This window comes from Rana temporaria, chromosome 2, assembly GCF_905171775.1.
Source record: "Rana temporaria chromosome 2, aRanTem1.1, whole genome shotgun sequence".
Lineage (NCBI taxonomy): Eukaryota > Metazoa > Chordata > Amphibia > Anura > Ranidae > Rana > Rana temporaria.
Window position 1 is genome coordinate 406,841,876 of NC_053490.1, and position 24,560 is coordinate 406,866,435.

Below are 24,560 nucleotides of genomic sequence, written 5' to 3' on the forward strand. Positions count from 1 at the left end.
CACTATATGCATTCCCACATATGCTCATGAAAATTATAATTTTGAAATTGCGCCACACTTTATACACACCAATACTCCCAGTGCCACAACAAATGACGTTCTGGTCTGTGTCCTTATTGCTATTTGAGTTGAATAAAATAATTGCTGTGATCTCTTTACAATCAATCATGTTCAAGACCACCATGCACTGTGCAATCCCCGTCACTAACATAAAGATGCTTTCACCTGTATATGACCCAAATGTGTTTTAGCTCAAAATGCACCTTCTCCTTTAATCAGAGATGGGATACAATCCATATCCATCCTCGTCCCCCATTTTTAAGGATTTTTCTTTTTCCATCCAATGCTCAAAAAAGATCATCAAAGTGTTTTCCATTTTACACCAATATTTTATTAAAATATATTCAAATTTGCATTTACATTAAAATGTGCACTACAGTTAAGCAGCCAATATCTCCTTAAGAACTGTATTATCCTGGTCACTCATAAAATAATGGCCCGCTCACTTCCGGATTGCAGAGTGATGTCGTCAGTGAATGGTGCTTACGTTCTTCATAAATGATGTCATTGGTCAAGCAGTTTCTACTTGCCCTAAAAAATTTGCCCACCCGACTATACTTATTAGTGTGCTGTGGATGATGGCTAATTGCCAGAAGAGTAGAATTTCTGGCGCAACATTTCCTATACATTCTTGTATGGATCAAACCTGTATCAGAATAACCCTCAAGAGTAAGATGTAAATGATGCAGGAAAGCAGCTGCTCGGGTGGGACCCAGAAGCAAGTGGAGATCATTGAAGTAGTAGAATCTGCTTCAGTTCTTTCCAGCTTCCAGTAACATTGGCCAGGTATGTTTATATAAATACAGGTCCAGCTTGGATCAATGCAAATACAGTGTAACTGTGTATAACATGTTGACGTCTGGAATTATTCTTTCACCCCTTGCCGACCAGCCGCTGTCCTTGTACTGCAGCGGGTCGGCATGATCCCACAAGCCGTCATAGCTGCACGTCGGCTCCTATAAGTAGGATGCCAGGCGCGCGCCAGCTGCACTATGGGGGTGCTGGCCACATGCGATCACGGGCACGAGAGGCAGGACAGGGATATGTGTGTGTGTGTGTGTGTGTAAACACACACTCCCCCCCCCACAGTTATGTGAGGAAAGTAGAGAGTAATCAGTGCATTTTTATAGCACTGTTCGCTGTATAATTGTCAGTGGTCCCAAAAATGTGTCAATGTCCTTTCTGTCTGCCATAATGCCGCAAATAAAAATCGCAGATCACCGACATTACTAGTAAAAAAATAATAATAAAAATGCCATAAATCTATCCCCCCGCAAACCAATAAATATCCGCTTATTTTTATTTTGTTTTCTATTACCAAAAACATGTAGAAGAATACATACCGGCCTAAACTGAGGAAAAAATGTACTTAAAAAAAACAAAAAAAACACAGGGATATTTTTCAAAATTGTCACTTTTTTTTGTTTATAGCGGAAAAAATAAAAACCGCAGAGATGGTCAAATACCACCAAAATAGGCCATTGACAACCTTCGAGCGCCTATGTGCAGAGGGAAAATAGATACCACATTTGTTGTCGTTCTTGTAAAAATTGATTATTAAGCCTCCAGAAGGGAACGTCCCTTTGTACATACGAGGCTGGGAGGAGGACCTCCAAATCTCTCTCACAAGCACACAAATTAAAAGGATTATATCATTGACACAAATCGTCAATAGCAAGCCGTTTTCAAGAACAGGGCTACAAGCTGCTAGTTAGGTGGTAGTGCGGTAGGGCTGGGTTGGGAGGGGCGGCTCCGGGTGGAGGGGGGGTGATTGTGTAAGACTTTAAGTAAGATAGGTGTTTTTTTTGTTTTGTTTTTTTTCCTCTCTCTCGTGACCCCGAGGGTATGGGGCCGGCAGAGAGCTTTTCTTTTTGTTTTTTTTTTGTTTTCTTATAAAGAGATGGGAAGGTAAAACTAAGGAAAAATTCAGGCAGAAATAGGAAGGGAATGTACCGTAGGTTAACAATAATGGTAATATGCTTAACTGACGCAGCCTCCCAGACGCGTTTCGTCACTAGTCGGACGTTCTCAATGGGGGTCAACCCCCATTGAGAACGTCCGACTAGTGACGAAACGCGTCTGGGAGGCTGCATCAGTGACGTCACCACGCCAAGGAGGAGGGCTCCTTCAAGCCGGCCGGCTTTTGTACAATCTTCTCGTTTATGCTGTTTTTAACTTTCGATGCTGTAAGTACAATATTGCTTTTATTAAATTTTGTTACCCGACGGTATCACGCTATTGCGTCCTTTTTTCATCCAACATTTTATGCACTGGGGAACCACTGACTGAATCGGTACTATTGGTGAGCCTATCAGCGGCTGAACTGCTACTCTCTATCATAAACACCGGTGCCTCAGATCTTGTTCAATGACAGATGATTCCAACTAGTGTCCCTGGGTTATAAAGGCCGTGGCTGGGCTATAGCCAACTGTGTGAAAGGCTTACTATCTGGTAAGCTGCTTTCGTTTAAGGTGGAGGGCTGGCACTGACTGCATGCATGTCACCTGGTGATTTGGAGTTCTGATCAGTCATTATCTCAACATATCAACAATTTTTGAAATCTCCATCTGCAATTTTATGAACAGTGTTTATAGAGCATCTAGCAAATCTTGCCATCTGTTGGGTGTTATAGACATTCAATTGGGTTCATCCTAATTGTCACACCGTTTTTGTGGTGTATATTATTTGGCGCGGCTTTTTATATTTTTATTTGCTTATTTTGTATATCACATGCTAGCTGCTGCCTTTAATCTTTTGCTCTGTTAGCGCGGTTTTCTCCTTCCTTCCAGGTCTTATTTGCTGATTGTATCTATGTTTTATTTATTTTTTCTCTTCTAGTCTGGTCGGATTGTTAGATTTGCTTTTATTTTTTTTTATTTTTTTTTACTGTCACATAGGATTATTCCCTCTCTTTGATATTGATATTGCTTTTATATTGTTTTATTGTTCACTTGTTTTGTTATAATTGAAAAAATCTTTGAATAAAGAATTATATTTAACCACTTCCCGCCCAAGGATGTCATATGACGTCCCAGACTTTCAGTGGGGATATCTGAAAGATGCCTGCAGCTACAGGCATCATTCAGATATCCATCTCTTCAGCTGGCAATCCTGTGCACCATAAGAACGATCATAGCGGCAGTTCCGCTGCTTGATCATTCTTATAGGCGACGGGAGGGGATTCCCCCCCTCCTGCCGCCATCCGGTGCTTCTCCAGGCTCTCCCGTGCCATCGGAGACCCGGAGAAACGATCCCCTGGTGCCGGATGGGAGGCATAGAGATGACTGATGCCCAGATGGTCACCAGTCATCTCTGATTGACGGAGGCCCGGGTGCGATGTTATGACGCCACGCCCGGGTACTGGAGCGTAAACAAAGCCGCAATCGTGGCTAAAAGCATGAGATCCGTGAATTTTTTTTTTTTCCGCAATCTCATGCTTTCCAGCCTGCAGGAGAGATGTGGGGTCTTATTGACCCTGCATCTCTCTATAAAGAGTACCTGTCAAAAACCATTCCTATTAAAAGGGATGTTTACATTCCTTGTAATAGGAATAAAAGTGATACATTTTTGTAAAAATAAGTGTAAAAATAAAAAATTAAGTAAAAAAAAAAAAAAAAACATTTTTTTTAAACGCCCCTATCCCCGGTAGCTTGCGCTCAGAAGCAAACACACACTTAAGTCCCGTCCACATATGTAAACGCCATTCAAACCACACATGTGAGGTATCGCCGCATGCGTTAGAGCGCCAGCAACAATTCTACCACTAGAGCTCCTCTGTAACTCTAAACTGGTAACCGGTAAAAAAAAAGTAAGCAACGCCTATGGAGATTTGTAAGTACTGAAGTTTGGCGCCATTCCATGAGTGTGCACAATTTTAAAGCGTGACATGTTAGGTATCTATTTACTCAGCGTAACTTCATCTTTCACATTATACAAAAAAATTGGTCTAACTTTACTGTTTTATTATTTTTTAATGAAAAAGTTTTTTTCCCCAAAAAAAGGCATTTGAAAAATGATTGCGCAAATACTGTGTGAGATAAAAAGTTGCAATGACCGCCATTTTATTCCCTAGGGTCTGCTAAAAAACATAGGGCCGGATTCAGGTAGATCCGCGCATTGTTACGGCGGCGCAGCGTATTGTATTTACGCTACGCCACCGTAAGTCAGAGAGGCAAGTGCTGTATTCACAAAGCACTTGCCTCCTAAGTTACGGTGGCGTAGCGTAAATGGGGCCGGCGTAAGCGCGCCTAATTCAAATGAGGATGAGGGGGCGTGTTTTATGTTAATTATTGGTGACCCGACGTGATTGACATTTTTCCCGAACGGCGCATGCGCCGTCCGTGGAATTTCCCAGTGTGCATTGCTCCAAAGTATGCTGCAAGGACGTCATTGGTTTAGACGTGAACGTAAATTACGTCCAGCCCCATTCACGGACGAGTTACGCAAACGACGTAAAATTTTAAAATTTCGACGCGGGAACGACTGCCATACTTAACACGCCACCTAGGGGGCAGCTTTAACTTTACGCGGCGTATCCTTACGGAAACGGCGTATCTTTACTGCGACGGGCAAGCGTACGTTCGGGAATCGGCGTATCTAGTCATTTACATAGTCTACGCCGAAATCAACGGAAGTGCCACCTAGCGGCCAGCGGAAAAATTGCACCCTAAGATACGACGTCCTATCTTAGCTAGGTTTAAGTGTATCTCAGTTTGAGCATACACTTAAATTTATGACGGACTTAGATTCCGAGTTACGTTGGCGTATCTACTGATACGCCGGCGTAACTCTTTATGAATCCGGCTCATAGTGTTTGGGGGTTCCGAGTAATTTTCTAGCAAAAAAAATTATGATTTTTGCATGTAGGAGAGAAGTGCCAAAATGGGCCTGTATGGAAGTGGTTTAAAAAAAAAAATACCACCAAAAGAAAGCTCTATTTATGGGGAAAAAAAGATGTCAATTTTGTTTGGGTACATAGTGGCACGCCTGCACAATTGTCCGTTTAAAGCAACGCAGTGCCGTATCGCAAAAAATGGCCTGGTCATTGAGCAGCCAAATCTTCCGGGGCTGAAGTGGTTAAACCTTAGCTGATTAGAAAACAAAAGCTACATTTAAATCACAAGTTCAATAATAACTATTATTATATTTGTAACTTATCATGATGTTTTATATATAAATATACTGTACTTGCATAACAGTATTTACTGTTTTGTCTAAAAATGTTGAAATCAAATAACCTTACAGGTCATGCAAGTCCTCTAGAATCCTGTTTTTTAAGAACATGTGCATGCTCTTACTCTCTGTGAAAGTTTTGTTCATAGGAACTCCCTATGTATATATCTGTTTTAAGTGTTGTTTCCGCTTTTTTCATTTTGAGATGAGAGCAGTGAGATATTGCCCGCTGATTCAGCTACTCCCATCTCCAGCATAGGCAAAGACTTTGTGTAAACTAATGTTAATATGTGAGAACGCAGTCACCTACTGTTTGCAGATCTGACTGAAAGGAACATACCGCTGAGACCTATGGAGATGGGCTCCAGAGATGAGGCCTGGAAAACAATATTACATAAAAGCTTTATGAAGAAATACACAATATAGTCTTTGTCTTTAGAATTCTGCTTTACAAAGAAACTTCTTCTCCAATATGTGAGATTCTTGCTTTAGATCTGTTGGAGAAAATATTGGCTAGAGATCTAATTAAATAGTAACATCATCAATACTTTTCTTTCTTTACTGAAACATTAGAAATAACATTTTGGTTAAAGGGTTATAGAGCAGTTAGATTCTGAACTAATGCTCACATTTTCAGACTTGGTTTGAAGTTTATGAACTGTGCAGCAAAACCTTCACTGTAAACGGCTTTGCAACTGGCTGTTTGTGTGGCAGAAGATTCCTTATTATACCAGCAAGCTCATGAACAAACCCCAAAAATGCACAAAAATAATTGCTCCCCCTATAATGGGACTTTAATAGGCCAAACATTGATGTATATAAAAGATGTTTTAATGAAAAATAGTACACATGATTACAAATGTAAAAAACATGCATCAAAAACACTGTGTGCATGTGTATGACAGATATACATATACAATACAAAAAACAACACGTATGACAAAATACAAACACAACTCTCCTAAAAAGATGGTTCCCTAGTACCCGACGCGTTTCTGGTATTTAACCACCATCAGGGGCCACGGATAGGGAGCAGTGTGATCGTGGTTCTTTTTAGCTCTATAATGATAATACAGAGATATGTCATAGAATACTGTAGACATGGTATGGATTCAATATACATATCCTCAGATTAAAAATCTGGAGATGTAGTTGCATCTGAGCGTCGGTCCAGCCCTGGTTATGAAAGATCAAAACCAACACCAAATGTTATGGTTTGGATAGTGAGTGGCAGCGTCCAAGCCCAAAGGCGCAATGTAAAAACTAGCAAAAAGGCAGGGAAATAGAAATCCATCTCCAAGACCCCTGGGCACACAGACAAAATGAAAATTAACCCACAGGAATGGATGAGAGGAAAAGGAAAACCACCAAAAGAAGATCTAGAAAAAGAAAAAACAACAGAGAAGGGAAGAAAGGAAAAGAAGACCCAGGAACTATGTCAACAGGACCAGAGGGGGGGGGGTCCTCTTTAATGAGCGAAGTGGTAATACAATCATTAGCTAGCTTCAAACATTTTTTGAAGACCAGTAACAGCACTATATAGCCAAAAGTATCGGGACACCTGACTTTACACACACATGAAGTTTAATGGCATCCCAGTCTTAGAACGTAGGGTTTAATATTGAGTGCACAAACAAGGTCCATAAAGACATGGATGAGCGAGTTTGGTGTGGAGGAAAGTTACTGGCCTCAACCCGATAGAACACCTTTGGGATGAATTGGAGTGTAGACTGCAAGTCAAGCATTCTCAACCACATCAGTGCCTGACCTCACAAATGCGCTTCTGAAATAATGGACAAACCTTCCCATAGACACAATCCTAAACCTTGTGGACAGCCTCCCCAGAGAGATTGACGCTGTTTATAGCTACCAAGGGTGGGCCAACTCAATATTGAACCCTATGGACTTAAAACCTGTCAATACATCTTCCTGATCAAATTATCAGTGTTAAAACATTCTATGTAATGATCCAGAATCACTCCAGCAAAATAATATAATAATAATATATACAGAATACACAATCGGAAATCATTTTACGTTTCAATCAGACAGGGCCAGCCTCCAAGAGAGCCATTTTGCTGTATTGTCTCTTAAACTAACCCATAGTGCTTTGGAAATCCTTTGCCATGTACAACATTTACCCTTTAATGTACAGTATTTATCCTACTATACCCATTTAAAAATCATGTCAAATTATCATACATCTCCCTAATCTGAATTTGTGCTCCATCGTTAAAAAAAAATTCTGTGCAATTATCTAGAGTCACAAAGTGTGTGTATGTATGTATGTATGTGTGTGTGTGTGTGTGTGTGTAATATATATATATATATATATATATATATATATATATATATATATATATATATATATATATATATATATATATATATAAAATATTACACATTATCGTACACCCCTCCCATTTTTGTAAATATTTTATTATATCTTCTACATGCATTGGGGAGCTACATTTCATTGCAGGAACCAAGAATGCCAAAATGTACTGTGACATACTGAAGAAGAGCATGATCCCCCTCCCTAGACTAGGTTGCAGGGCAGTATTCCAACATAATGACCCCAAACACACCTCCAAGATGACCACTGCCTTGTTAAAGAAGCTGGACTGGCCAAGCATGTCTCCAGACTTAAAAACTCTATTGAGCATCTGTGGGGCATCCTCGAATGGAAGGTGGAGACTGGAGAAGTGCAAGGTCTCTAACATCCACCAGCTCCGTGATGTTATGGAGGAGTGGAAGAGGACTCCAGTGGCAACCTGTGAAGCTCTGGTGAACTCCATGCCCAAGAGAGTTAAGGCAGTGCTGGAAAATAATGGTGGCCACACAAAATATTAACACTTTGGGCTCAATTTCACATTTTCACTTAGGGGTGTACTTACTTTTGTTGCCATTGGTTTAGATATTAATGGCTGTGTTTTGAGTTATGTTGTGGGGACAGCAAATATACACTGTTATACAAGCTGTACACTGACTACATTACACTTTTCTACAATGTAAAAGTAATTTCTTCAGTGTTGTCACATTTACAAAAATGTGAGGGGTGTACTCACTTGTGAGATAGTGTGCGTGTGTGTGTGTGTGTATATGTATATATATATATATATAATGTGTAAATATATGACTCACACATTTTTTGTGACTCCGTTTGAATTTGGCAGGAACGGCCTGTTAAGGGAGTTATTTTTGCTTTGCTGCCTCTTAAACAAACCTATAGTGCTTTGGAAAATCATTGCCATGGATGTACAGTAATTGAACACATTTTCTGTATATACTGTATATTGAAATATATAAAAAATGAGTTTAGACTTTTGATATATTAAATGTTAAAGTAAAATTGTCAGTTTTATGCATTCACCTATCATTTTCATTGAAACAGGCTACTATAGTACAGATGACATTGCTCCTGTGCATGATCACATGCTGCTGCTTTTACCAAGTAATTCTGTTCCATCTCCACAAGACTATTAAGTTCCCAAATGCTCTTGGTGCCTGTGTTCCTATAGCAACAGCAACAGTTTTTCATTATTGATTACCACACAACAGGGATCCCTGGCTAACTGGGCTGAATGCAAGGAAACTTTGTTTTATGCACCTAAACATGGATATATAACAACACAACTAGTTTATACATAATTGTATGCTGATATTAGCCTATTATAAAATTATTCTATAATAACACTTAGACTGGAAAGGTAAGGTTAGCACTAGGATTTGCTGCAGTGATAGGTAATATGCTGACAGCATAAGTGGGCAGAGTGATGACTCATCAGTTATCTGCTGTTTCTATGTTGCCGTCCAATCAGCAGGATAGGGATGCGTTTTTGAATGTGTGCCATAAACCAGCACTTAAAAAAAACACGAATGCCCCGTACACACGATCAGGCTTTTGCCTGGCCAAACTCACATCTGAATTCCATCGGAGTAAAAGAGAAACTCCAATGGAATTCCTCGGAATATCCGATGGAAAAACTCAGATGGGGCATACACACGGTCGGAATTTACGATGGAAAAAGTCCATCTGACTTTTTCCATCAGAAATTCTGATCGTGTGTTTTTATGGGTTTATCTTTCTTATAACTTTGACTCAATGGATTCTTACCAGATTTATTGACCCCTAGTAAGTGTGAACTTCAGCATTTCCTCCCCAAAACAACAGATTCATTGTGCATATAAATTGATCACAATCCTGCTGTAATGCCGTGTACACAGGATCGGTTCGTCTGATGAAAACAGTCTGATGGAACGTTTCATCAGACGAACCGATTGTGTGTGGGCCCCATCGTTTTTTTTATCCATCGGTGAAAAAAATAGGAACTTGTTTTAAAATTATCTGATGGTTAAAAAAAACGATAGAAAAAAAACGAACGTCTGTGGGCACGTCCATCGGTTAAAAATCCATGCATGCTCAGAATCAAGTCGACGCATGTTCGGAAGCATTGAACTTTATTTTTCTCAGCACGTCGTTGTGTTTTACGTCACCACGTTCTGACACGATCGTTTTTTTAACTGATGGTGTGTAGGCAAGACTGATGAAAGTCAGCTTCAGCGGATATCTGATTAAAAAATCCATCAGACCGTTTTCATCGGATGAACCGATCGTGTGTACAGGGCATAAGTGTATCAGTATCTTGCCTCATTTAGCTGTATAAAGCAGGATTCTGTGTCTGTGTTGTCACTCCTCCTCCTGGCTCAATTTCTAAGTTCTCTGACTTCCTATTTCCTTGCTTTGTCAGTCCTGATACTACATGTCCCATCATCCTTTGAGCCTCTGTAGTTTCAGGGCGGGCTATGGGAGTCAATTGTAGCAGCTGTGGGAGTTGATGTGGATGGGTCCAATGCCTCGTACACACGGTCGGACTTTCAGAGGGGGAAAAAAAATCAGACAGGCTTTTTTTCTCAAAGTCTGGCCGTGTGGAGCCTCCATCAGACTTTTGGTCGGAAGTCTGACGGGCCTTAGAGAACCTGTTCTCTATCTTTCCGTCAGACTTCCGATAAACTCTCAGCAGACATTTGCACGTTAAAAGTCCGATCGTGTGTACGAGGCATAAGGGTTACTCTGGGTGTTTCTGAGCCTTCATGCGGACGGTGATTGGGGGAGGAATGGAATTGTTTTATCCCCGCCCACACCCCCATTCCCCTGTGCAGTGAATAGAAAACAAGCAGGAAGTGGAACTTTAGTCAGAAATTAGTGATTCTAAAGGCAAAAAACTTAATAAAATATGTCATACTTCCCTGCCCTGTGTATTAGTTTGTCATACTTCCATGCTCTGTGTAATTGTTTGTCATACTTCTCTGCTTTGTGTAATGGTTTCTTATACTTTCCTGCTCTATGTAATGGCTTGTCATAATTCCCTGCTCTGTGTAATGGTTTGTCATACTTCTCTTTTCTGTGTAATGGTTTCTTATACTTCCCTGCTCTGTGTAATGGTTTCTTATACTTCCCTGCTCTGTGTAATGGTTTGTCATACTTCTCTTTTCTGTGTAATGGTTTCTTATACTTCCCTGCTCTGTGTAATGGTTTCTTATATTTCTCTGCTCTGTGTAATGGTTTGTCATACTTCCCTGCTCTGTGTAATGGTTTGTCATACTTATCTGCTCTGTGTAATGGTTTCTTATACCTCCCTGCTCTGTGTAATGGTTTGTCATACTTCTCTGCTCTGTGTAATGGTTTCTTATACTTCCCTGCTCTGTGTAATGGTTTCTTATACTTCTCTGCTCTGTGTAATGGTTTGTCATACTTCCCTGCTCTGTGTAATGGTTTGTCATACTTCTCTGCTCTGTGTAATGGTTTCTTATACCTCCCTGCTCTGTGTAATGGTTTGTCATACTTCTCTGCTCTGTGTAATGGTTTATTTTACTTCCCTGCTCTGTGTAATGGCTTATTTATACTTCCCTGCTCTGTGTAATGGTTTGTCATACTTCCCTGCTCTGTGTAATGGTTTGTCATACTTCCCTGCTCTGTGTAATGGTTTTTCAGAGAGCAGCTCTGATCTTCCTCTTCCCCCACTATTGCTTGCTAAGAGGACACTTGTGCATGTTTGTATCATGCAACCCACACAAATAATGCATGGCTATGGCCACCAAACACGCTCCCACAGTGTCATTTAGGCTGGGGTTTGCATCTGCATGTTTCTGAATGCATGGCAACCAGCACAGAAAACACACGCTTCGATGTGCATTTCCAAAATGCGCAGCAAATTATTACGATTTATGTTGCATGCTCATCTGCACATTTCCAAGCGCATGACAACCGGAAAGAAAACGCATGCTTTGACATGTGTTTAGAATACAAAATCACGTTTGCGCTATACCAATCGTTCGTATCTGCCGGTTTCCAAATGCACAGCAACCCGAAATAAAGTATGCTTTGCAGTGTGTTTCGAAAATGCGCAGCAATGTATATCATATTTCTGAATGTAACCAGCACAGAAAACGCACTCTTTGTTAACTTGTTGACTCTCTCTGTAGGTGTGACTGGGCGGGGCTGAATGCTAATTGGAATGTGTTTCATCCTACCCACCATCAGAGCTGTGGAGGAAGTTACATCATTTGCACAGTTTGAAAGACTACAGAGGGGTGTGATTTAGGCTAGAGATGGAGCAGGAAGTGGCTATGAAAGGCATTCAGTCTACATCAAACTATACAGACTGTCACATGATACAAAGCCACAACTAAACTCAGAATATCAGGAGATTTGCAAACAACAGAATAACATGGTACAGAGGCGACAATGGGACTAAAAACATTTTTTAGGGACTTTAAATGAGGTTCAGGGGCCGCTCGGAACCCCTCCTCCATCCCGGTTCAGTATTTAAAGAGGAGGACAAGTTGCAGGACTTTATATGAGGCACACTGACACAGATAGATAAATTAGATAAGACAGCATTTAATTCGTTGAAGTTGTCATATAATTTCATATTAAAATTGTATGCATTTTGCTATATATCAATAATACTTTTTACATTTCATTCAAACCAAATATTGCACAGTACTTAACAGTCCAACAAGGAGATTTCATATATTTACAAATACATGGAGTAATTGATGCATATTTAGCATACATTGCAGTTGATACCTGTACAGATTAATGACCTGCTGAAGTATCTCTAAATGGAGATAAAAAAGGTGAAATATGTTGAAAAGAACATCCATAAAATGTTAATGAATATGTACACATCAGTAGTTATTAGCTCTACGTGTTTCCGGCCTTTTTAGTCACTCATCAGGAGCAAAACCGTAGTGATCATCTATAATTAAAAGAGACAATCATATTTCAATGATCTAAAGGAATTGTGGGAACATGTGGGCAGATATAGAATAGGAGAAACCCCCCATATTTATATTTTGCCCACAGAATTACAGATACATCTGTGCAATGGTGGTGCGGCAATGAGAATCACAGAATGGCCAAAAGTTGTCACATCCGGGAGCTGAGGGGGCGTAACAGGGCCACAGCAGCCAACACAAATATGCCATGGTGCATAATGTTCCACAGTGAAAAGTGGTGTGACAAGTCCTATGTGTGAGATCCAGCGGGGGAGGGGCTCATATGGGGAGCGCCACCACAGCCCAGCCCCCAACGTCACGCTGGCGCACATAAGGGGGAGGGAGGCGCCATCGACCAGGCAGCCGGGCCACCCAGCGAGAAGGTACAGAGGTATGATCTATGCTGGGACTGATCATTCCATTCAGTTCTAGTGAAAAGAAAGTTGGAGTTTAGCTTTAATTAAAGCTTGATTTGAAAAAAAAAACACGGATGTTTTGACTAAGCTGTTCTGCTGCTGCAGTGTAAGCCTAGTCTGCCTGACAGCAGTGCGTAAATCATAAGTGTGACTGCACAGAATTACAAATCCTTTGCCAGTGTATGTGCTTCAATTTGCTTTCTAATGTTTGAGCTTTAACCACTTGCCAACCGCCTCCTGTATATATACCTTGGCAGAATGGCACGGCTGCGCAAGGCAACGTACAGGTATGTTGCTTTTGAATTTGCACGTGCACAACCAGTGATATGCGCGCGCCCCTGCCCCAAGCTCCGTGACCTTGCCCGTAGGATCCGAGGACTCGATGTCCGCCGGTGTCCGGCAATCGTGTCACGGAGCTGCAGAACAGGGAGATGCCTGTGTAAACAAGGCATTTCCCTGTTCTGCCTTGTGATTGGACATCAGGAGCAGTGATCAATGTCGTGTCACTGGTAGCCCATCTCCCCCACAGTTAGAATCACTCCCTAGGACACACTTAGCGCCTTCCTTGTCCCCTAGTGGTTAACCCCTTCCCTGCCGTAAGTTAGAGCAGCAGGTCCTGTATTCACAAAGAACTTGCGCTGTAACTTACGGCGGCACAGTGTAACTGGGCCGGCGTAAGCCCGCCTAATTCAAAATAGGCTGGTTGGGGGCGTGTTCTATGTAAAATACTGGGATACGTCCGTGGACGTATCCCAGTGCGCATGCTCCAAATGACGTTGGCAAATCGTCATGCTTTCGACGTGAACGTAAATTACGGCCAGCCCCATTCACGGACGAGTTACGCAAACAACGTAAAATTTGAAAAATTTTACGCGGTTCCGATGTCCATACTTAACATCTTTTTGGTGGTTTATCTTCACACCTGAAAACCCCTTGCGTAAACGGCGTATCTTTACTGCGACGGCCGGGCATACGTTCGTGAATAGGCGTATCTAGCTGATTTACATATTCTAGGCGTAAATCAGCGTACACGCCCCTAGCGGCCAGCATAAATATGCAGTTAAGATACGACAGCATAGGAGACTTACGCTGGTCATATCTTAGCAACATTTAAGCGTATCTCAGTTTAAGCATACGCTTAAAGTTGCGACGGCGCGGATTCGGACTTACAACGGCGTATCTACTGATACGCCCGTGGTAAGTCTTTATGAATCTGGCCCTATAACTTTTGTGCAAACCAATCAATATACACTTATTTTGATTTACCAAAAATATGTAGAATACATATCGGTCTAAATGGAATATATATATATATATATATATATATATATATATATATATATATATATATATATATATTGGGGGATAATTATTATAGCAAAAAGTAAAAAAATATTGCTTTTTTTTTTTTTTTAATTGTCGCTCTTTTTTTGGTTATTGCGCGAAAAATTAAAACCGCAGAGGTGATCAAATACCACCAAAAGAAAGCTCTATTTGTGGGAAAAAAGGTCATATATTTTGTTTGGGAGCCACGGTGCAGTTGTCAGTTAAATTGACGCAGTGCCGAATCGCAAAAAATGGCCTGGTCATTGGGCAACCAAATCCTCCGGGGCTGAAGTGGGTAACAAATGTTCCTGGACATTGGAACATGATATACACATAGAATTATATCTTTATCTTTGACTGTTGCAAAACGACATAACTTTTACACTATTTTAATAAAACAAAATCATTTAACTTAACCTTCTAGCTCCACTTGCATTCAAACCACAAAAGCTATTAACCGTAAACATAGTTTTGTCACCTTGTACATGAGGCCATGTAGCCTGCTTTTAAAACCATTAATACAGTCACTTATTTAAGAAAGAATTGCAGGTTAGATGTCAAAACGCAGGGTTAACTGTGCCTTTTGACATCTCCATAGCTTGAATAATGCAGAATTGCATCTATAACTTACAAGAGAAAATGTCTCTCTGCTGCTAACAAGTATAGTAGAGCAACTAAAAAGGTACTTGAGAACTAGAACGACATTTTTCAGCTTATTATTATTATTTTATGGCTTTTATGTAACAAGGAGATGGTGAGGTTCATCACCTCCCAAACATAAAACGGGCAGAACTGCAATTCTTATACTTGTGTTAGACAGATTTGTAAAGAATAAAAAAAAATAAAAAAAAATCTTTTTAAAATGTTTAATATTTTTAGCCTGCCTGAAGTAAATAATTTTAATTGAATTCAGTCTTTGTTAAAAAGGGTTTACAGGCAGGTAATAGTATTGCTAGTTATCCCAATGGAGAAGATGAATTGAATGTTTGTAACCAAATGTTGTCATTGTTCTCTTATAGGTACTCTTGGCAAGTTGTTTTGTGCCGGTATATGCTGGTAGTAATGCTGTGGAATATAAAGGCGAGGTAATGAAAATACATAATGTATTTAATTTATCAGTGTTAATAGCCATTTATACAGTACTTCATATTAATTCCATTTGACAAAAAACAAAGCTTGCATTACATGATAATTGTTTGCCATTGAATACTAGCTCATTAAGAGGTCTCTGTGGTTGGTTGGCTTGAGATTTACAAGCGCTTGAGATTTTCAAAAATGACTGAACCATTTAACAACTCATGCACTATAGTATTTCAAACATACTATACAATTCCCTTAGCTTGATGTAGTGGCTTAAGGGTTACCAATTGCCTAGGATCTTGGATTCAACGCACAACCCAGAATACTATCTGCATGGAACTTTTATAATTGCTTCAGTTTTCCAAAATACATTCTAGTATTTTCCACTGCTTCTGACCAAACTGATTTATGGGAATTTAATGTGCAGTGCTCATCCCCACAAGGGTCACTAAATAGATGCTCAAGCCCTGTACACATGACCGCGATTCCCGGCTGTATAAAGTCCGCCAGGAATCCCAACGGGAAAACTGAGAACCTCAGAAAGAGTTCAGCATAGTCAATTAAGAAATAAGTCATTATTTAATCCCCAGGTTCATAATAATGAACATGTTCAAGTTTTTAACAAAATGGTCCTGAGAGACCTAGAGAAATTAAAAACTAAAAAAGTCCCAGATCCTAAATATATACACAAAGGAATAAAGGAACTGGAGGACAATAAACAAGTCATTATTAGACCTGCGGACAAAGGAGGAGCTATAGTGGTATTATCCAAGGAATATTATTTCGAAGAATTGGAAAATCAACTGGAAGATCAAAATACATATATTAAGCTCAGGGGAAACCCTACGTGTGAATACAAGGAAGAACTAATTGATTTGATTCAAAGAGGGAGGGACAAAGGAGTACTTCATAAAAGAGAACAAAAATATTTGGTTCCAGAAAACTGCAGGGTACCTATAATCTATACAATACCAAAGATTCATAAGGACCCACTCAGACCTCCAGGTAGACCCATTATCAATGGAATTCAGTCCATAAATTCAAGACTTGGACAATATGTAGATAAGTTTATTCAGCCATTAGTTCCACAAACAAGGGCCTATCTAAGGGACACGAAACATCTCATTCAGATTTTGGATACAGTGAGGATAGATAGATCTAAGAAATATCTATTAGCCACTGCTGATGTGTCCTCGCTCTACACGGTCATTAACCACGTAGAGGCGATTCAGGCATCAAAATGGGCATTGAATAAATTTGGGTCACTTGTGTCGAAACAAAATAGGTTTGTGCTGAGATGTCTGGCATTCGGCCTACAACACAACTATTTCTGGCATAGACAGAAATATTATCGCCAACTGAATGGCATAGGTATGGGGGCAAAATATGCGCCAAGTGTTGCCAATGTGTTTATGGCTGAGTGGGAGGAAACTGCTATTTATGAAGACCCACCTGAGCAATTAGTTCTCTATAAAAGGTTCATTGATGATTGCATTCTCATATGGAGTGGTGATGAAGGTTCGTTGATACAATTTTTTGAAAAACTCAATATGAACCAGAAAAATATTATACTCACCCACATGATTAATGAGAAAACCATACAATTTTTGGACCTAGAAATCACACTTGAAGCTCAACAAATTACCACTAAAACTTATTTCAAACCGGTTGAACGAAATAGCTATATACCGGTAGACAGCTGCCATCATGACCCCTGGTTAATAAATATCCCGAAGGGGCAACTGGTTAGGATCCGGAGAAACTGTACAGACCCAGGAATATTCAAGGAACAAGCTAATATGATTGGTGAAAAGTTTGTGAATAAAGGATATGACACTGGTTTTATACAGGCACAGATCCAAAAAGTGTTGGAAATACCCAGAGAAACACTAATAGAAGATAAGATTAAAAGAACAGTTTTGGATGATCAAGTACCAATCATCTTGAATTACAACGTCCAACATAAACAAGTGGAGACTATCTTCAAAAGGCACTGGTCTATATTACAGGCGGATAAACAATTACAATGTATATTGCCAAGTATGCCAAGAATAATATATAGACGGGCACCCACTTTAAGAGATTTAGTGGCTAAAAATGTTCCGGATCCCCCCACTAAATCAAACAGACTAACTTTCTTCCAAGGAAAAGGTTTTTTCCCTTGTAAAAGATGCTTTGCCTGCAAAAAGACTAATTTCAATGGACAAAAATGTTCCAGTTTTGTATCTAATGTTACTCAAATAGAATACCAAATTAAAGATCTAATAACATGCAGAACTGAGGGTGTAGTCTATGCCTTACAATGCCCATGCTCTCTTCAGTACATTGGCCGTACCAAAAGGCCCTTGTGGAAACGTCTGAGGGAGCATGTTCAAAATATTGAAAAGGGCTTCCCTGACCATAATGTGTCACGGCATTTCTCCATGTGTCATCAAAATAATCCCAAAGATCTTAAATTTTGGGCTATTGCCAAATATAATCCACATTGGAGGGGGAGCCATAAGGTACGGCAATTGAGTCAGACTGAATCAAGATGGATACATGAAATGAGATCACTATCACCGAATGGGTTAAATATTGAATTTGACCTCAATTGTTTCATCTCTGATTACTGATTTTTTATACATATATATATATAATAAATTTTTATAGTTTGTTTATATTGTATGTTTTAGATAATTTCCTCTTTGTTTCTAATTTCTAATAATTTTTATTAAATTAATTTTTGATATTAAGGTTTTAAAAATTAATTAATTTTTAATATGTATCTTAATATGGTTTTAAATACATATTCTATGTTTTGTTATGGCCGGCAAATATGGGTATTGAGAAGTTGCTGGAGTTTCTTTTATAAATTTTATGTGTAGTACCACTAATGACCAATCGAGGCTGTCATATACCCACAGTTGTCCATATAAATTGATAATGTTTTTGGAGGTTATAGTGTTGGACCACTTGTGACCACTGGAGGCTGCTATGTGTATATACATATCCCCAGTTGTCGGAATTGAATTGATTGTTTTTAAATAATTTTAAATTGTACTTGTATTTTTTAAATTGTACTTGTATTAAAAAAATCATACATATGAATATGTTACCAATCCTTATGAGCCTGCGATGATGTAAAATGAAACACTCCCTTACTGCATATCCCGTTGGTGCCTAAGTATCTCGCTGACTATAAATAACATCAGCTGAGACCTGGCAAGCAGTTACCCATTACTAAGTCACGTGTCTAGTGACGTAACGCGTGGGGGAGGAGTTACGAGCGGGACGGATCGAAGATCCGAATGAGGAGAGTGCATCAGAGACGCTGAGCGGCTTATTTGAAGGATTGGTGCTAGGTTGTCCTTAAACGCTGTTTAAACTCGGCGGATTCGTGAGTGAGACCTGATCAGAAATTATTTTACCCATATTTGTTCATGCTATTTGCGCTATGAAGATCTTTTTCTCTTGTTGTTTTTCTATGAGCTGTATCAGTGTGGAGGAAGTGCTGCACATATGAAACAGATGTCTACATAGTGTGATTAGATCTCACATCTCTCAATCATCACACAGGGTGTTGTTCACGGAAGAAACACTGGTGTATCCATACAATTGGACTAATTGTCTTTTCTTTTTGTTTGTGGATTTGTGTACATATTGAATCACGTATTATTTGGTTTTCACATTATCTTAGTTAATATTCAGCGCAATATATATTATAATTTTTGCACTATTTTGTTTGACATACATCACCCTATTGCTGCGTTTATTATTTGGTAATTTTGTTAATGACATTTTTTAAATATTTAATTAGCGCTGTAGTATCATTTTTATATAAAACTGAGAACCTGCTCTGTGTGTACACACGAGAGGTTTTCCCATCGGGAAAACTGCGGGGAGAGCTGTGGCCAGGAATCCCGGTCATGTGTGTGTGCTCCCTTGCAGTGTTTGCTGCTGGATTTAAAACCGCCGGGAATCCCGGCGGGAAATTAGAGAGCAATTTCTCTAGTTTCCCGCCGGGATTCACGGCAGTTTTCCTGTCGAGATAACTGCAAGGAAGCATACACACGGCCGGTTTTCCTGGCCAAAAGCTCTTGGCAGTTTTCCTGGCAGGAAAACCGGTCATGTGTACAAGGTTTCAGGGTTCTTTTTCTTGTAATTGTCGCACAGCCAGGCACAGGCACAGGCACAGTCACGGTCACTACTTTTGCTCAATAAACAGTCTAGAGGTATGCTATTTTGATGCTGTATTGCAGAACTTGAACTTAGTTAGGTTCATGGTAACTGTTGGAAACACCAGTGCATTTTTGTAGTGAACTTGAGGACTCTAAACTTCCTGTTAGTAAGGTGAGCACGGTCCTTGCACAGCAGCAAATATTGGACTGAGCTTTTCAAGAATACTTTTTAGTAGTGAATTCTCCTTTAGGTAGAACTGACTCACCAGGTGCCAAACGCAGCATCACCTGGGCACACCTCCCCATGGTAAAAATCCTGTATTTTTCTGCTAGAAAATGACTTACAGTAGAACCCTATAGGTGTTCTAAGTAAATTTCTAGCAGAAAATAAAAAAATTTACGCGTAGGAGAGAAATGCTAGAATTGGTCTGGCTGGGTACTGGTTACCAAGGAGTAGGTTAGGGAATTGCATTATCTAGGCAGGAGGAGAGGGGAGGGACTGGGAGGAGATCGGCTCTCACACAGACTGTGGAAGACACAGGGAGAAAGGGGAGGGGGAGAGGGGAGATGCAGAGACACTGAGTCTGGGTTCTTATTTGAGCAATGCAGGAACTAGAGATGGCCTGGCGGTTCGCCCGGCGGTCGTTTTGCGGCAAACTTTGCTCGTTCAACAGGCGGACATCTCCGCTGATCCCCGCTGAGCCGACAAATGACAGGGCGGTCCCCGCACACTGTGCAGGGACCGCCCTGTCAGATCTCCGCTCTCCCCTATGGGGGGATCGGATGAACACGGACCGACTGTCCTTGTTCACCCGATTCACTCTGCAGATAGGATTTTCCTCCGTCTGCAAAATCAGAGGATTGCTAACACCCGCTATCTCATAGGGATCAATGTATGTCCCCTTTTCATCCTTACACAGATGGATGAAAAAGCGGACATACGGGGTCCGCATGTGTGAAAGGGGCCATAGGTGTGAACACCCATGTGATCCGATTCCAGTGTGGACCAAAAAAAAAGAGTCCTGCACCATTGTGGAACGAATGCAATGCGATTTCAGCCATACAGTTTGTATTGCTGAATTTGCATCACACGAACATGTGCTCGGCACAGCAATGCAGTGCAAATCATATGTGATGTCTGTGATCACACAAATGTGAACCCAGCCTGGGGCGATGGATTACAGAAGCATGTAAAATTGACAACGCTATCAGAGATCAGCAGCCATGAGAGAAAGACAAGAACAGGCATGATCAGCCAGGTATTGTACAACATAGAAAGGGGTTGCAACCACTTAAACCTCTTATTTAAATACATAAACATGGTATTTATATTTTCGGCCAAAGGAATGTCACAGCGCATCATTTACAGCCAGCATTACCTTATCTGCTTAAGTTTTGTAATCCTTTAATTAAAGTGCAATTAAATGCTTCTTTCATTTGAAAATCCCTTTGCTGATTTTACACGTTGGATGTTTTTATTTGCTGTCCAGACTGTAATTTTAAAGTCAAACCTAAAATTTGAAAATTACATGCCTGTGGTGAGGTTCTCTGTTTTCAGGATATTTTTTGTTGCCAACGGTGGCGCGCTGCCTTTATATATTATGCTGCTGTTACCTTTGTCACATTATCTTGGCAGGTACTGATTTTCCTGTCTTCAGAGTTCAAACTTGAATGTTCTTCAACCTTAGCAATGTTAGGTTCTCAGTGTAGCTAATATTTTTATTTATATATTTATATATTTATTTATATATTTATAAATATATATATATAAAATCTATGAGCACAAAGGTATTTCTATTCCTTCAGGTAATTGTATCTCTATCAGTGAAAGTGTGTTTCGATTGAATGAATGTTTATTTAAAGGGGAAAAAAAATAGAAATACACTGTGGGCCAGATTCAGGTATGAGATACGACGGCGTATCTCCAGATACGCCGTCGTATCTCTGAGTGTGCGGCGTTGTATCTATGCGCCTGATTCTTAGAATCAGTTACGCATAGATTTGACTAAGATCCGACAGGCGTAATTCTCTTACGCCGTTGTATCTTAGTTTCAATTTTACGCTGGCCGCTAGGTGGCGCTTCCGTATATTTACGTGAGGAATATGCAAATTAGGTAGATACGCTGATTCAGAAACGTACGTCCGCCCGACGCATTTTTTCACGTCGTTTACGTTAGGCTTTTTCCGGCGTAAAGTTACCCCTGCTATATGAGGCGTATGCTATGTTAAGTATGGACGTCGTTCCCGCGTCGAATTTTGAAAATTTTACGTCATTTGCGTAAGTCTTCCGTGAATGGGGCTGTGTGTAATTTCCATTCACGTTGAAAGCATTGGCTTTTTGCGGGTTAATTTGGAGCATGCTCACTGGGATACTTTCACGGACGGTGCATGCGTCGTTAGTCAAATACGTCATTTACGCGAGGTCATGTTTTATTTACATAAAACACGCCCACCTCTTAATTTGAATTACGCGCTTATGCCGGCAGATTTACGCTATGCCTCCGTAACTTAGGGCGCAGGTTCTTGGTGAATAGAGAACCTGCCTCACTAAGTTACAGCGGCGTAGCGTATCTGAGATACGCTACGCCCGCACAAAAATAAGCCATTCTACCTGAATCTACCCCTGTGACTTTAGAAAATATGAATTTAACATTCAGCACATGCTGCTGGTAAAATTTGGTACTCGAGCATAAAATGAATATACAGTCTTTCCAAGGGTTTCCTTTTTGTTGTTGGACTACAGCTGTCTAGACAAACGAGGTGGATTGAGGAAACCCTCCAACTCAGATGCTGTATTCTGACAACACGACTCGTCTAATTGGTTGCAGCAGCTGATTGACAGAGACGTTTGCCTGCATGTTTTCTATCGAGCAGAGATGGTTACACACTGATCGAAATTTGGCTGGACGCTACTGAACTGGCCAACTTTTGATCCATCCATGGCAAGCTTAAGTCTGACAAATATGCCCAGCATTTGTTTGCTAAGGGGTGGTGGAAGTTGGGGCTTCACTTAATAATCAAATGCATGAAAATAATGTTAGATAGAAAGCCAGACAATAAACAAAATACAATGGTGTTAATTCACTAAAACTGGAGAGTGCAAAATTAGTTGCAGCTCTGCACAGACACCAATCAACTTCCATTTTTTTTTTTTCAAAGATGCTAAAGTAATTTTATTTATTTTATGCTTGCCTGCCCTGTGCAGTGGTTTTGCACAGAGTAGCCGAGATCATCCTCTTCTCGGGTCTCTCGCTGGTGCTCCTGGCCCCTCTTTCCTGCCGAGTGCCCTTACAGCAAGCAGCTTGCTATGGGCACCTGAGCTGAGCCACTGCTTGATGTGTCCATTCAGACACAGAGCAATGGTTTGGCCCCGCCCCCTCGCCCTCCTCATTGGCTCACTGACTTTGACATTTTCGGGAGCCATTGGCACCCCGCTGCAGTCTCAACCAATGAGGATGGAGTGTCCCAGACAGCCAAGACTCTTGTGCAACATGGCTGGATTGGGATGAGGCTCAGCTAAGTATTAAAGGGGCTGAGGGGGCTGCTGTACACTGAATCTTTTTTATCTTTATGCATAGAAAGCATTAAGACAAACCAGTGGTCAAGTCCTGGGGGAAAAAAGTGTGGGAACTCCCACCCAAGATCCACTCCCCCGCCCAAAAAAATAATAATACACTCATATGCATATATATTTCACACCCCTTTACATTACATAGCACGTGGTGACGTCATCGACTACGACGAGCCGGTGTCTCGTCACATTCGATTCCATTGCCGCCATCTTGCTGCACCCCACAATATCATTGGCAGGGTTCTCCATTTTCCCGTCGGGATTCCCGGTTGTTTTCCTGCCGGGAAAACAACTAGGGAGCATACACACGGCCGGAATTCCCGGCCAAATGCTCTCCTGGCAGTTTTCCTGCCAGGAAAATCAGTCGTGTGTACGAGGTCTAAGATACAAGTCAAATTTCAGGCATCCCTTGCCATTAAAATCCTAGCAATGTACAGTGATCACCTTGAAGAGGAATGTTTTTTTTTTCTCCACCAAAATGAAGTTACTCTTTAAGTTTTGCGTTTTATAGTCACCGATCAGGACCTGGAGTTTGATGGTTCCAAAGTGTTTTGGGTGGGACAGAGCCTTCAATCCTGTGTTTGACTTTTCTAGAAGCCTGCAACCTGTGTGAGTACACATTGGGCTTCACCTTAGGAGATGGGGGGAGCCAGTATTGCTATGTGCTAGCTGTGTGCATTGAAGAAGATCTGTATGCATTACCAAGGAGCTGTGTGCATTGCAGAGTCAATGATCTGAGGGACCAGTTCTTATAGTAGAAAGCTGTTATCTTAGTTTTACTTGTGCTGCTGGCGACCTGTGATTAAACAAAGCAGATGGTGATTAGCGATCATCATGAATTTATACAGGACAGAGTCCTATCTATATAAACACGGCAGAGCCCTGTCCTGTCAGTGGGGAAGTAATAGAGTGTCTAGAAAATGGAAAAGGCCCACCAGTGGGGTTTTTAAGCAGCGAAATTTAGGCAAAAAGCTAAATTGTAAGTTAAAAGAATTATATTGAATATGTACATAAAAATACAATCAAATTGAAGCTCTGATAAAGGAATTGTATAAATACACACACAAGATGTAAAAACACAGCATGTACAAACACAACATTAATATACAGTTATACATGTCAATTGCATCTGTATAAGTTCCTGACGCGTTTCGATCACAAGGGATCTTCTTCAGAGGATATATAATAATAAGATGTTATAATACTTGTATGGAAGCAGTACCAATGCATCCCACATTGATGCCCTTGGTGTTCACTACAGGTGCTGGCCGTCTGCCCGTGCGCACCCTGCTCGGGGCCCTCTCCCTTCGGTATGACTCCTTGTAGGTCGCACTTGCTTTTTGGTGGCACTGTGTTCTGGGATGTCGGATGGCTGGGAGGCTGTTGGATCCCTTGAAGCATTTTCTTTGGTGGAACTCTGATTGGAAGCTATGTTCTCTAACACACAGCTAATTGGTAATTATACATCCTGTATCTCTTACCATTGGGCAT

General features: G+C 40.6%; 1 protein-coding gene across 6 annotated transcripts in view; it reads left to right on the plus strand.

Annotated features, from left to right (window-relative positions):
* The window catches only part of PNPLA4 (patatin like phospholipase domain containing 4), a 125,961-nt gene that overhangs the window by 47,641 nt on the left and 53,760 nt on the right, over positions 1-24,560 (plus strand). For 4 of the 6 annotated variants that reach the window (XM_040338150.1, XM_040338153.1, XM_040338148.1 and 1 more), the window contains exon 6: positions 15,278-15,343. The exons of the other annotated variants lie outside the window; for them this stretch is intronic. In XM_040338150.1, the coding sequence (XP_040194084.1) occupies positions 15,278-15,343 (66 nt within the window). The remainder of the gene's footprint in view (positions 1-15,277; positions 15,344-24,560) is intronic. 6 annotated transcript variants of the gene reach the window in all.